At 44.4% G+C, this 14,078-nt stretch overlaps 1 protein-coding gene across 6 annotated transcripts in view; it reads right to left on the bottom strand.

Moving 5' to 3' along the window:
• LOC142895624 (chloride channel protein 2-like) overlaps window positions 1-13,777 on the bottom strand; it is a 92,247-nt gene extending 78,470 nt beyond the window's left edge. For all 6 annotated transcript variants that reach the window (XM_076036831.1, XM_076036832.1, XM_076036835.1 and 3 more), the window contains exon 1: window positions 13,556-13,777. In XM_076036831.1, coding sequence (XP_075892946.1) covers window positions 13,556-13,606 — 51 coding nt within the window. In that variant the 5' untranslated portion in view covers window positions 13,607-13,777. The remainder of the gene's footprint in view (window positions 1-13,555) is intronic.
• Between the last annotated feature and the right edge of the window lie 301 nt (window positions 13,778-14,078).

Here is a 14,078-nt window from a genome sequence, read left to right as displayed (position 1 = left end):
GTGGACTAAAATCCGGCACTGAAGGTGTCCTGTCATGAATATCAGCTCTTTAACAACAGTAACGTCTGTTACTGCGCCAGTGTAAAGTTCACCGTGTGTGGCTGAGACCTGGTCGGCGGCTCTGATCAAAGCTGCTGCATCTGTGACTGGACACTGTACAAACCCTCGCAAGGCGTGATTGTCACCGCGATGAGGAAAAGCTGAGAAACCACTACATTAGTGATCAATACGTATTAACACACAACTGACTTGTAGAACATCCTTTTCAATGGACAGATCATTTAAGACACGAACAATAATACAAGTTCTGTGTGTTACGCCCAACTTTCCAAAATTTCCTTCAAATTTCATTGAAGTGCAATAAAACACTTATTTATGTTTTCAATGTAATGTAAATCATTGTTGGAAAAATAAATAAAACTGTCCATATAGTTGTAAATAGTTCTTCCTTTCTTACTCTATGAATAGTTTATTTTATGTTATTTATTTTTTCTTTTTCAATTCATATTTTTTCTTCTTTATTGCACTACATTTTTCTGTAATTATGTACATTTCCCCAAAGTGGGATATATAAAGGCATTCTAATTCTATTTTCAGGGCCGATACACCTGCTGCTCGTATGCTGTCTGATTGGCTGCCTCGTCTCCAGTGGGCTGTGCTGTGCGTGCAGCGCGGTAATTGCACGGCCCCATCTTTCACCAATCGATAAGGTTGCAGTGACCGGTGCCCACGTTTACGCCTGTGCGTGCGTAGCGAGGGGAGACAGGAGCTTGCTGCAGTGCCGGGCCAGTCTTGGCCTCCAGGAGGTGGGAGCCAACGGATTCCGTGTGATATTCTGCCCAGTGTCAGGGCCGATAGAAGAGCCAGACACAGGAACAGACAAAAAACTGTGTGTGTGTGTGTGTGTGTGTGTGTGTGTGTGTGTGTGTGTGTCCGTCCCAGCTCTCATACACCACAACCTGGGTCTGCAGCACTATGTTCTAGCCAGCACCACCCAACAGGTTATTTTCACCCTCCATATCTCACTTTTTCCGCCTCCTCAGGAGGGGGGGGGGGGGGTTAGGCAGGACTGCCGAGGCTTGTTTGAGACATCCCACAAATCTGTCAGTGGGATTTGGCGAGGTGAGTGGGGGGGGCAGAGGGGACGAAAGGACAGAGGAAGATGGAAGGAGAGGAAGGAGGGAGGGGGCGAGAGGTGCAGGTATGGTGGAGAGGCGAAGTCGAAGAACAGAATAGTTATTGATCCTGTTTTAACAAGGAGCAGAGAGAAAAAAAAAACTGAATCAAATATCGCAAAGGGTACACGCTAGGGCTGTGCGATCAATCAATTTTAAATTGAAATCAGATTTATTAGTCAGGACGATGTCCGAAGATTACCATCTCCAAATGATAACCATCGCCTAAAGAAGATAACCGTCCAAAGAGGCCGAACGATGCCCCTTCTACTTTGCTCCCCGTCAGCCAGCGTCTGAGAAGCAGTCAACAGATATACAACTGTTTATCTTTCAGGGAAATAACCCAGGTTTATAAATACAGCAGTCAAGGAAATGAATGGACTTGTGCCCATAATTGGCCGTGGCTGCAGTCATTCGGTCAGCTTGTTAAAGTGTTTAGCGTAAAATGCTTCCAGTACAGCTTGTGTGTTCTTCCTGATTGGCAGGTGTGACACAGTTCTGGTGTTACAAAATGCTGCAATTTAACGACTGTTTACAGTCCAGAGGATCCAACTTGGCAGCGCCTTAATCTGGGTTAACCACCTTCCTGGTTTCCTGTGTTGACCCACGTTTTTTTGGTTTCAGTTTTGTCTCATTCACCCAATTAAAAAATAAAATAAATAAACAAACGTAAAACCAGCAAGTGCTAGTAAGTGACGCTGCTAAACCTTATGGCGTATTGATGGGAAAGGCGAGCCGAGTCTGATTCACGGTTCTTACGTAAAACCCCAGACTAGTTTGGGAGAAAAAAAAAGTGAATGCTTGTGACTTTGAAGAGGAGTCATCGTGTCCAACCCAACTCTCCTCTGTACTTTTAGTTCCACTCTCTTTGTCATTACCTGCGCTCACGCCGAGGCAGAACCATCACTCCATTTTATTTCTGTATCACAGGTGGGTGGGTTATTCTTTTTTATTTTGTGAGTGTGTGGCACCTACAGCCGCGCTCACTCACCCATCGCCGTCCTATTCCCCTGCAGAGAGAGTGTGTGTGTGTGTGTGTGTGTATGTGTGTATGTGTGTGTGTGTGTGTGTGTGTATCCAGCTCCAGAGCGCTGCGGCAGGACAGACACGACAGTGTAGGAGGCTTCTCAAATTGAGTTTCCTCCGCTTTGTTCTTTCTCGGCATCTCTGCTTTTCTCGCCATCCGGGTGAGACGCAGTCAAATCGCTGATATCAAACTTTTCCCTCCAGCCTGGATGTGTGTGTGTGTGTGTGTGTGTGTGTGTGTGTGTGTGTGTGTGTGTGTGTGTGCGCGTGGGTTTGTGTGTGTGTGCTGCTGCAGCATGCCTATATTTCTCCTCAGAACAAAGGGGACAGACTGACCAACAACCACTATGCTTTTTTTTAGCTGTGGTACATTAGAAGAAAAAAAAAAAAAAGTTTGGTTTACTCAAGGCATCAGTTTTAGATCCCATCCCCCAGCTTTTACCCTACAGGTCTCTCGTTCAATACTACTGGTGGGGGTGGTGTGGGGGGAGGGGTTGTGAATGGAAAAGTGAGGGAAGAGGAGAAGCTGTTTGTTCGCACCAGCACGCATGAGTGCGCGTACAGACATAACAGAAGGGCCCTGTGAAAACTGCTGGTAATGGTCAAGGCCACGTGGTGGCAAGTTCACCCCGGAGACTCAGCCTTTGCATGTCAGAGACACCACATGCATGTCCAAAAGTACGACTTTAGCGTAAACAATTGCCTCTGTGTTTGCTGATATTGTCTTGTTGCCGACTTGAAACGTGTGGATCTTTGTGTGAAGGAGTAATGTGGGTTTATTCTCCTAATAAACTCAAAATAATTTACGGTGAATAAATAATAATGAAATGCTCAGTTAAGCAGTTTTTTTTTTAATGTTTTTACAATCTTACCCTAACCCTTTTATTAAGAACAAAGCTCTAAGAATTTAATTTCACTGAATTTGCCTTGGCAATTAATTTGATTTTGTTGTTGCATCCTGAGCCCTGTAGGTCATAAAAAAAAAACTTCATGGGAGCCTTTAAGGTGCAAAATGTGGAAGATTGTAAGAAAGAAAAAAAAAAATCTAGACTTTTGTAATGTGTTTTACGCTCATTCAGCTTCATCCACAGGAGCAGCTTGAATACAAGACTGTGTTGGATGTGACATCTGAGAGAGGGCTGGCAGTCAACTGGAGAGGACACACACACACACACACAATTGCACTGCGCTGGATCTACACACACGCTCGACAGCCAAACATATTTCACACCATTCTTAACTGTTTGAATCTGATCCTCAGAGTCTCATCTATCCATGCACCACACATGCACGTAAACACACACACAAACACACACATGCGCACGCCTGAGTCTGTGTGGCTGAGCCAGCCAGGTCAGTGATGAGAACGCACCTTGTGAACACAACACAACAAAGGCACAAAGAGAGAAAAAAATAAAAGCGCGGCGTGATGGGAGATGGGATCAGCTCCCAAACAAACCGGTTGACAGTCCGGTCACACACTCAGTGGGCAACTGGGAGCCACTGGGCACGACCTCAAACCAAACAGCAGAGTGTGTTGGTGGTTTGTGGTTTGTGTGCGAGCGTGCATGAGTGCGCCCTGAGCGCTGCCGTGTCCCAAGGCATGTCCTGCTAAGGAAATTTAGAAAATTGGAAAACGGTGGCATTGATGGAATAAAAACAAGTGTGAAATTGCATGAACATTAGTGTCAGAGTCATTTTCAGTGAGGGCCTCAGCGGCTTTGAGGCTGTCCTCAGAGGGTCGGCCGCGTAAGTGGAATCAATGCCTGGCATACAGTTAAGTAAATGTTTCTTAATGCAAAGTGAACTAACTAAAGATCTGAGTGTTGAACACAAGCGGCTCAATCGCCGGACTCGGGCGCAGCCACTGGCAATCATCATTCATAACATAAACAGATCAGACACTGTAGATTGGACACAAGGCGAGAGCTGTTGAGTGAATGGAGAGGCATAAGAGGTCTGTGTTTGTGTTTGTGTGTGTGTGTGTTTTAATCATCTATTGATGTGAATAAAAAAGAAAAGAAAAAGGAGGGGAGGGGTCTCTTAATAGCCCGGCTATTGCAGCGGGCAGACCAACTCTTGAAACTAATCTCTCCTCCACGTCCCCGTTGTCACATCACATTACACCATCTATCCATCCTGTGCACACACACACACACACAACCTCTATACAGTAGAGACACACACACACACACAACCTCTATACAGTAGACACACACACACACACACACACACACACACACACACACACACACACACACACACACACACACACACACACACACACACACACACACACACACACACACTACAGCTGATAGTACAGCTCTCTTGTAAGATTACGAGTCAATACAGGTCGGGGATCCTAAAATGACTGCGGTGGAATTGGAAGGTTGGTCAGTACATCACACACACATGCACGCACACACACATAAAATAAAACTTGAAATAGTATCAAAGGCAGTGATGCGTTTCCGAGGGCCTCCTTAAACACAAAAACATCCCTGAAACTGAAGCTTGTGGCCAATTCATTAATATTATTCTTTTTACAAAGTGTGATGAATCAGTACCCAGCTCTGTCGATTGTGAACACAACGTCAAATGAGGCCTATAAAATGGACAAAGCGTCAAATAAAACAGCTTCTTATCTGACAGCTTTCTGACAGTGTTTACAGCTTCCTTCATCGCTCTTTGGCTAATTAGTTAGATAATCTGCCGCTGAAGGCAAAAGACGGTTGTAAACATTTCCTTTTTTTCAGTCCAAACCAGCAGGACTCGGGCGTAAACACTCAACACTGTATTTGTCTTTTTGCAGCGGAGCCACGTGGCAAAATAAATAATCAGCTCAGCCTGCACACGTTGGGTAAAACGTTCAAAATGCATCAAATCGGATTATGTTTTGCAGTGTTGTTTTTTTTCACATGCAAAACAAGCCGAGTCAAACTTCACCCAAATACACGGTCTGGAGAAGACTGCAGGAGTAGACACCGACTGACAAGTTCAGAATGAGGGAGGACACACACACACACACACACACACACACACACACACACACACACACACACACACACACACACACACACACACACACACACACACACCTGACAAGTGCATACTTGACATTCACAAGACACCAATTAACATGAACTGTTCCCAGCCGAGAGGTGCAGTATCCTCATCACCGCAGCTGGAGGAGGCTCAGCCAGTCACCTGCTGCGTGATGGTTGTGTGATGGGGTCAGGTGGGTGTGGCCTGTTGAACGTGAACCTCGAGTCTGACTGCATGCTTTTGTTCAAGAGCTGCTAAAGGCCAGACGTAAGGCAGCATCAAACTGGCTGCTTTAAAGACGGCCGAAGCTAAAACTTCATGTGCGTGCAAGCGCCTGCTGGCTGCAACCTCGCCCCTCCTCCCCACGCACCAGCCCCCCGGCATGCTTCGGCTGCAGCTGATTAATGCCATCGGCTGCCGAGCATCTGTTTAATTCCGCTCCGTCCACGGTCAACTGACGGCAATCAGTGGCTGCGACAGAAGGTCTGATGTGTGTTTACATCATCATCAATGAGACAGTCATTTTGGGAAAAAAAATAGAAACTACTCATCTTTGTCGTGCTTGAAAACCCATGTGATGTAAAACAGTCACAAGCGCATTAGTACATTTGCGGTGTGGCGCTTCAAAGGCTGCAGGAAGGAGGCTCAAAAAATTGTTCCATGCGAGAAAATAGTAGTAGTCGGTAACTAAATAGTCGGTAAAAGAGACCGACATACATGGGTGCCAATTGAGGATGATGAAATAGTCAGACGTTCTTGTCCTATACAACAATAAAATCTGTCTGTTGTAATGTTTTACTCCTGTTAATGACGGTGTCCCAAAAGCTCAGTATGTTCTCAATCATCCAGCCACCACTCACGTAATATGTAAGTTATAAGCCATAAACTGGAAAATAAAGTTTAAAAGGGCACAGACACGGCCGCGGAGCGTTTTAACATGCCAGTAAAGTCGAGTCGAGTTAACAGACAACTGAGACCGTAAGATACTTTGTTGACTTTCTGAGGAAAAAGAAACGCTGACTCAGCTCTACTGTAAATGCAACACGGCGCGAGAAAAGGAGGACTTTAGCTGAAAATAACTGCATCATGTCCAAGAGCGTCACAGTTGCTGACCCACTCACGCTGGGGCCGGACGGTTGGTGAGTAATCGAGTCAGAAAATAGTGCTGGTGACACAGTGGAAATGAAGACGAGTTATACGTGCCTATGGACCTGTAAATTCTGTCTAATTAGCCTGGAGTTCAAGTTGATTTGTGGCAAAGCGGTCGAATTTAGAGCTGAAACGATTGAAGAAATTATTTCATGAATTTTTTATTTTCATATTTAATAATAAAAATTGGTTCCGCTGGTGTGTTTCACACAGACTCTTATTGCGATGCACATGACGGCAGTATGACTTCCTTTCCAATATTTGCGGTCGTTGCTTAAGCTGGTTCTGGAATGAAGGACAAGACGTTGTCATGATGAGTATTGGAGAATCAATAGCTGCGGCTCAAGCAGGATTTTTGAAATCTCACATTCATACGACAGGAAAACAAGAAAATGAAGTGTCCCTATCAACAGGTGCTTCATCCATTTTGAAACAAAATGAAACAAATTAAGTGAAACGATCTATTATGGAGAGCAGATGCATAACCTTGGGAGTGCGTGTGTGAATTCACAACTTAATAAACCCACCACAGACAAACAGAGACCAAAGAATTAAACAAGACACTGCAGCAGCAGTGTAAACACCTCGGTTATCACGACAACACGTGTTTCCTATCGAGACAAGTTGAAATGACGGTCACAGATAACAGATCACAGCAATAGCAGCAGACACCGTCGGGCAGAGCAGATTATTCTCCTGGCACAACAAGCTGGCTTTTTTATCAAAACACTGAAAACACCTGAGATCTCAGGCAGCAGACACACACACAAAGCTGATAGCAAGGAGAACATCCACTGATGTGTCAACTCCAGCTTTATGGAGGCACCTCAAGGTGACGGGGGGGGCAAAATCGTCAGCCTGCTTGAAGGGTTCAGAGTCAGAGTGCAACTCAGACTGACCGAGAGAGGGCGGGTGATTTTCTGGCCTTTATCATTTTTAAAAAAAAACAACGAATAAGACCATAACTGAAACATCTACAATACAGAGATTTGCTATGAATCACTTTTCAGGTCACAGTCCTCATTTGTTTTTTGTATTTCGGTCTATGGGGAAGATGCTTTTCGGGCCCATAAGATTTTTTTTGCAGCGGTACCTCGAGTGGCCACTGGGAAAAATCGGAATACTGTACTGGCTACAACCAAGTTTTTAGCATTTGAGTTGATGCCAACGGAGAGACTATTCATGCAGCTAAATAAAAACAAGAAAAATAAAAACTGCAACCCACGTGGGATCCAATGGCATTATTAACTGGACAGCCAGTGCAGGGAGCTTAACCCTTAACCAAAGATTGACGGTTCACCAGTTTGAGAACACTGGTCCTAGTGACGTCTTATAATCCTGTGACACACGCAACCATTCAGGAATTAAAAAAAAAAATCCATCCAAAACACATGCCTATGGTAATCTGCATAGAAAAACAACAGAGGGACAACACAACAAAGCTCTGCTTGAATTTCGTGGTGTCGTCACGTGGTCCAGAAGACACAGCTGTCTGATTTCACTCAAGACGGCAAAATCAATGTGTTTGTGTTCTGTCTGTCTGGACATTTCCCTGCTTGTCTGTCAGATACCTGGCCCCGCCCCCTGCTCTGCCCTTCACACCTGGCCCACCTGAAAAACCTCATTGTCAGTTCATCAGCATACAGCTCAACTCTGCAGACTTAATGCACTTTCTGTCTCACGTGTTTGTTTGTTTTTGTGCACAACTTTTACTGGTCAGCACCATCTCAAGAAAAGAAGAAAACTTGATTGTTTGATTGTGTTTTTCTCCAGGCGTTGGATCTCTGACCTCTCTCTACCTGTTGCCTAATCCATATTTGTAAAGGACACTTGGAGAAAGAGAGGAAAACATTGTGAAAAGATTGTGTGGTCTCACCACAGTGAGCAGGTTCATGTATTAATATATTTATTGACTTTATTCTCTCTGAGCTTTTGTCCTGCACTTATCAGTTAATTATCGACAAGGCTCCAGCTAATGGAAAAGACAGAAACACATTCCTCCTTTGACATGAGCTCCAAACACAGTCCACACAGCTACGCCTCTTGTGAAGTGTTTGCCAATATTAACGTGAGCAGTTCCTTATTGACCGGCTTAATTCTTCCGCTTTAACGCAAACGTTTGTGTCCAAACTTCAAGACCCCTCCATACAATTAGTCCTGACAGAGAGAATCCATCATGGCTCTCAGTCCAAATGGCAAATAGAGGCGATTCGGTCCTTTTTCAATGGAATCAAGAAGAGAGAAAAAAAAAAGATCCTTTCTCTAATAGAGAAAACAACAGCATCAGAGATCTTTTGATGCTTATCTAAAGCCCACCTATTCACAGCTGAGCTCTGAGCAAATGTTACGCAAGCGGCCACTTCACTGCTCACTAAAGGCAGAGTCAAGGAGCTGTTGACCTGTAGTGGGGAAAACAACTAGGAAAAAAAAAACAGATACAAAGACTTCATCTACAAGGCGTGATGGAGTGATTGTGGAATAAAGAAAGTGAGAGGAGAAGCAAAAAGGGGACTTTCCACTAGCAAACTGGTGCCCATTAAACTGATGCTAACAGACGTGGCCGGGGCCTCAGAAAGCCTCATTACTGCAGAGCGGAAGACAACACTTGGTTAGAAATGAGCCCGAGTACCTGGACGACAAACCTACGCTACGATTTAATATCGTTTAAGTTTGAAGTGCTTTAAATTCTATCGCTCATTCCAACGACAGGTCGTGGGATTGTTGGACATGCAATAAAAAAAAAAAACAGCACAAACACAAGAAGTTATCTGTTGACTGCATTTTCTGGTCTGCTAATCTCTCTTTATGACCGTTATATGAGAGGCTGAAAATCCCTCAACACTCCCAAAAGCACGTAGCACAAGGAAGAATCTGGCAGTGTTGACACGCCATCGCGAGATGTGCCAATCTAGAGCCCAAAAACAGAACATGTCACCTTTGACAGACTCCAATTACTATTCTAAATACTTTATGAAACCTCTTGGTGTTTTAAATACTTGATAAAGGAAGCTGGCTTTTAGAATACAGACATTTACAGATGACGGTTAAGTGAACCTTTCTGCACATTTAAGAACAATACTATTGGGCAAATTCTTTTAGCAATAACTTAAAGTCCATCTTCACTGGCAGACATGATGGATCTGAGTGTCAAGTTGACATTCTGATCTTCAAGGACAACAAGTATCAATTTGGAACTGATAACGGCATTGTATCACTGACATCTCGCTGATTTTCACCCTTTCTACAAACAAATTCACCAGTGACACCTCGGATAATTAGTTTACCATTTGTGCACCAAGACTTGTGAACCACTGCTTCTATCAATGGCTTAACAGTGATAGAAACTGGCTGGATGGATGGATGGATGGATGGATGGATGGATGGATGGATGGATGGATATCCAAACAATGCCAATGGAAAACCTTGGGCTTTTATTGCCACACAAGGCCAATGTGCATAAATCACTGGGGGGAAAAAAATTACCTGTCAAACTTCCAATGAGTCAAACGTTCAACGTCTAATAAAATGTCACCTTTGATCGGCGCAGAACAACTTTATCATTTGTTATTTGATGACAATAAAACAGCCAGTCAGGAAAACATGCTCAACTCAACTCTGATAAGTGGGCGGCTATTGTTTAACTTGTTGTTTAACTCGTGACTAATGTCAATATTAACAATACCAGTATTACCAAGTGTTGCTTTTAAGTACTTTTAAATAGTGAATGGGTTGATTAATGGTTAATACACACTTCTTAAAATAAAGTGTAGCACAAATTAAGTGTTTGGCAGGTTGGAGTGGTTTGTGGTGATCTGCTATCTGTGAGCACTGTACCAGGGTGCGGAGGCAGCATTTTAACAAAGCCAAGCCTTTAGACGTTTGTTGATAAAAAACAAGCCTAATGTTGGAGGTCCAGTGATATTGCGACTCTAAATGTGAATAAAATGTACTGATATTCCTGACTCTGTCTTGTTGCATCACTAGAAAACTTTGATGACCTGATCTTTAACCCCTTCATTTTAAAAATAGCTTCTAAAATACTGTTAACGAGGGTCATGGAAGCATAATTGAGAAAAAACTGAACGTGCACGTATATGCTGGGATGAATCCAACTTCCAAGTTTCCAGAGCGGTAATGAAGCAAAGATCTCCTTCTATTGATATGATTAAGATGACTGCCAATGAACCTATAGTCTAGTCAGACATTCCCTTGCTGAGTGTTTCATTCTGATCTTCTTACCATGTCTCTTTAATTAGCTTAGTGCATTACAGTAAGTCGATTTTATTTAGTTCAGGTTGAACTTGTTTGGTGTTCCGCTCAAATATGAGCTATCCAAACAACCCTGTACAAATAATATCTGTGCGCCCCCCAAAATGCGAAAACTACACTGATCTGATCTGTTCCCCTCAGCATCTATCAATACTACCCAGCTGCAGTTGTCCCACCAGGGGATCCAAGCCTGCAGCTGGAGGCTGCTGGCATCTATTGCAAAACACTGTTTACTTCTGCTGTCTGGTGCTGGCTTTTTTAATTCCAGGTTGGTGGCCAAAAACTTGTCTGTGTATGTAGCTTGTTTTCAGTTGCAAGTTAAGTTTACGCAGATGTAAATGCAGAAATCAGACATGGGTCACTTTCAAAAGAAAACATAAGCAGATAGTCAAACAATAGATAGTGTGTGTGTGTGTGTGGGAGGGGGGGGGTGAATCAGAATTGGGCATTCAGGTCTGCCCATATCTGATTAGTGTAGGCGTATAACTAAGACTAAGAAAAAAACAGCTCTTCACAAACACGAAATGACCCACCGGTGTAATAGCCGACAATATGTCGAGGCTGGTTTGATTTTGCATGAGCATCTCCCTCGTTCCGCTGCCAACATATCTGCAGCCAGCCTTTCGGCCTTTCTCTCCGCTATCGCAGCCAAACTACACTGGCCTCTTTGAGTACACTGCCCACAACAAACCCACACAACTACCGCGAGTGCCAATATCGCACAAAGACACCATGTTAGCACAACCCACGGCGAGGAGATGGGGGGCTGAGAGAAAGCTCTTTTCAAGTTGATAGAGGTTGCTGCTCTCACACATTTCTTATTTAGGCACTTTTGCTGTTTGTGGAATGACCATCCATGGTGCAGCAGCAGCAGCAGTGAGCTGAGATTAGCACTGGGTGGTTTTTTTGTTGTTTTTTTCAAAACGTTTTTAGCAGACACAGTCATTTGCCCGTTCCTGTCAGAGAGCCGGAGGGCCGAGCACGAGACCCCGGCAGGGCGACAGAGCCTCCAGCGCTGAATCAGCGGGACACACGTTGTGTAATCTCTCACACCAACACACACACACAGATTACCAGCACACGCAGAGGGGCGGGGGTACGGTCTTTGCAAAGACAGTTCTTTTTTTTCCCTTTTTTTTTTTTTGCAAGAAAAGGAAACAGAGGCCCAAAGAACTGTTGCAGTTGTGGCTCCACTTGATTTAAAGCTCCACTGCCACTGAATAGACCAGTTGACCGATAAAAGCGGGCTCTTCAATAAGCTTGACACAAGTTTGTGTGTGAAAGTTAAAGAAGACAAAAAAAGAAACAACAAATTAATTATTTATCCTCCCAACTGTGGTCTCCCAATTTATTCAACCTGAAGTGGAGATAGCAGCTTTGTCTGAAGGGCTGCAAAGTGCAGATAGCCTATAGTGTTCTTCCAAAAGCCACCCAACAGATTCCTAATTGTGTCAGACAGCCTATGATTCCCAAATACTTCCCACCTCTTTTGTAACAATCATGAGGCAGGAGGCAGATTTAATCAGTGCTACAGGCTGGGAAACCTGCATAAAAGGCTCGCTGGGAGAGCGGGGGACACCTTCAGGACCGCAAGATGAATCTCACACCACAACTTTGACGAACATGTCATTTTATTCTGCACCTAAGCAATTAAACAACTCAAGGTGATGACCTGCCTCACGTTTGCATTGACTGCCCGTATGTACGTAGAGCGCCTGACACGCACTGCAGCGCTTGCACTGGCAGCGCTGTGTTGTTTCTGCAGGGATGACATCATCTGTTGCATGCATGTAGGAGTGAGTTTAATTGCGATGGCCAAAAGATTACAATGATTTGACAATAACAGTTGTAAATGTACGCAGGCTGTATATTAAGCTATGTTTAACTTTACTTTTAAATCATAAAGTCAAATTATAAAATCATAAATCATCTGACTGAGATTAATTATTCTATTCTTTATTTTATTCTTTATAGACATGTTTAATAATACAGCTCACCATTGTTTTTCTTGAAATAATTTTTTCCCACATTTTATCCTCCCTATACGTTTATCCATAAAGGTTTCCTTTGGTTAACTCAAAGATGTATTACTATGGAAAAATTGACATTTTAAGTATGTAATTATGCTCATGACATTAAAATGTTGAAGCCGAATTTATCCGCAGTTCCTCTTGAGTCAAAACCCGCGTGGAACTACTCTCGGATGCATTAACAACAATTTTAAGAGACTTTTCTTGAAACGCGTGTCATGGCAACGATGGAGTTTGGCCGGCAGACCGGCACTCGGTCGCCTCGGGACAGCCACGTCCAGATGTTTTGACAGCGAGACCTTTTTCACTTACACGCACTTTTGTCACGCAAAAGGTCAAAGTGAGGCAAGATGCGGTCGAGTTAAGACATTTGAAAGTAAGTTTTATTCATTTGTGTCACCTTAAAAGCCAGGCGAAAGCTAAAGTGGGGAACTTCAGCGCCACGCGAGCCAGCCGTGGCTGCTTCCGAGTGAACGGACAAACGGTCGCTTTCACACGACAGTTCCGCGAGGTTGGAACTTTGTTGGAAGTCTCAGGATTTCAAGCCAACTTTCGAAAAGTAGCACGCCCAAGAAACTATGCAACCGAGTAAAAACGACAAGGAGCCTAATTCGGCACGAACGTGAAATATATTAAGTTGTTATTTAGATAATGTCAGTTTTCCTGCCCCCATCGGGCTCGCCAGCTCGCTATGCCGCACCAGATGTGTCAACGGGAGAACGCGTTCAAAAGTGGCAGATTTCCGAATGGAGTCTGGTTGTTGCTGGCCATGTGAGAGACTGAGGGGGGAACGGTGCGTGCTCAGTGTGTGTCTGTGAACGGCGGACAAAGTTCAGAGCGGCAACAAGTCCAACTCACCAGGGTCTGTTCATACTGCAGCGCCCGCTGGTCGGAGCCGTCCCCTGCCATGGCTCTGCTGGTGGTGGTGGTGCCGCCGCCGGTGCCTGTGTGTCTCTTCGGCCGGCTCGCCTCGACTCTCGCTCGGCGTCGTGGGAGACGCCCGCGCCGATATCTCTTTGACTATCTCGTGTCCTTTTGCGACACTTTAACTCATTTCTGTGACTTGGGCGTCAGTGCAGGCGAGTTCTCGGAGGAAACTCCGCTTGCAGAGTGCGACCCGCTTACAGTAAGTTCCTTCATTTTATAGTCTCGAGTCCCCGGTAAGAGACTCGCTGTGAGGCGGGACTAAAGAGGCGCCCGGCAGCGGGGCCGATCCAGGGCCGATCCCTCCCATTTGGACAGGGTGTCAATCAAAAGCGGAGGGATTTAAAACGTAGAAGCAAGAAAGAAAAAGGGAAAAAAATGTGGTGTGAATTATATGACGGGAAACCGACAACCAGGAGTTAAAGGCAAAAGTTGTGGTTGGTAATGTTTTGATTAA

The sequence above is a fragment of the Nelusetta ayraudi genome, unplaced genomic scaffold (assembly GCF_046127955.1).
Source record: "Nelusetta ayraudi isolate G7.1 ecotype Tasmania unplaced genomic scaffold, CSIRO-AGI_Nayr_v1 ptg000048l, whole genome shotgun sequence".
NCBI classification, from domain to species: domain Eukaryota; kingdom Metazoa; phylum Chordata; class Actinopteri; order Tetraodontiformes; family Monacanthidae; genus Nelusetta; species Nelusetta ayraudi.
Note: the sequence above shows the minus strand (reverse complement) of the source record. Positions and strands in the feature narration are given on the sequence as shown.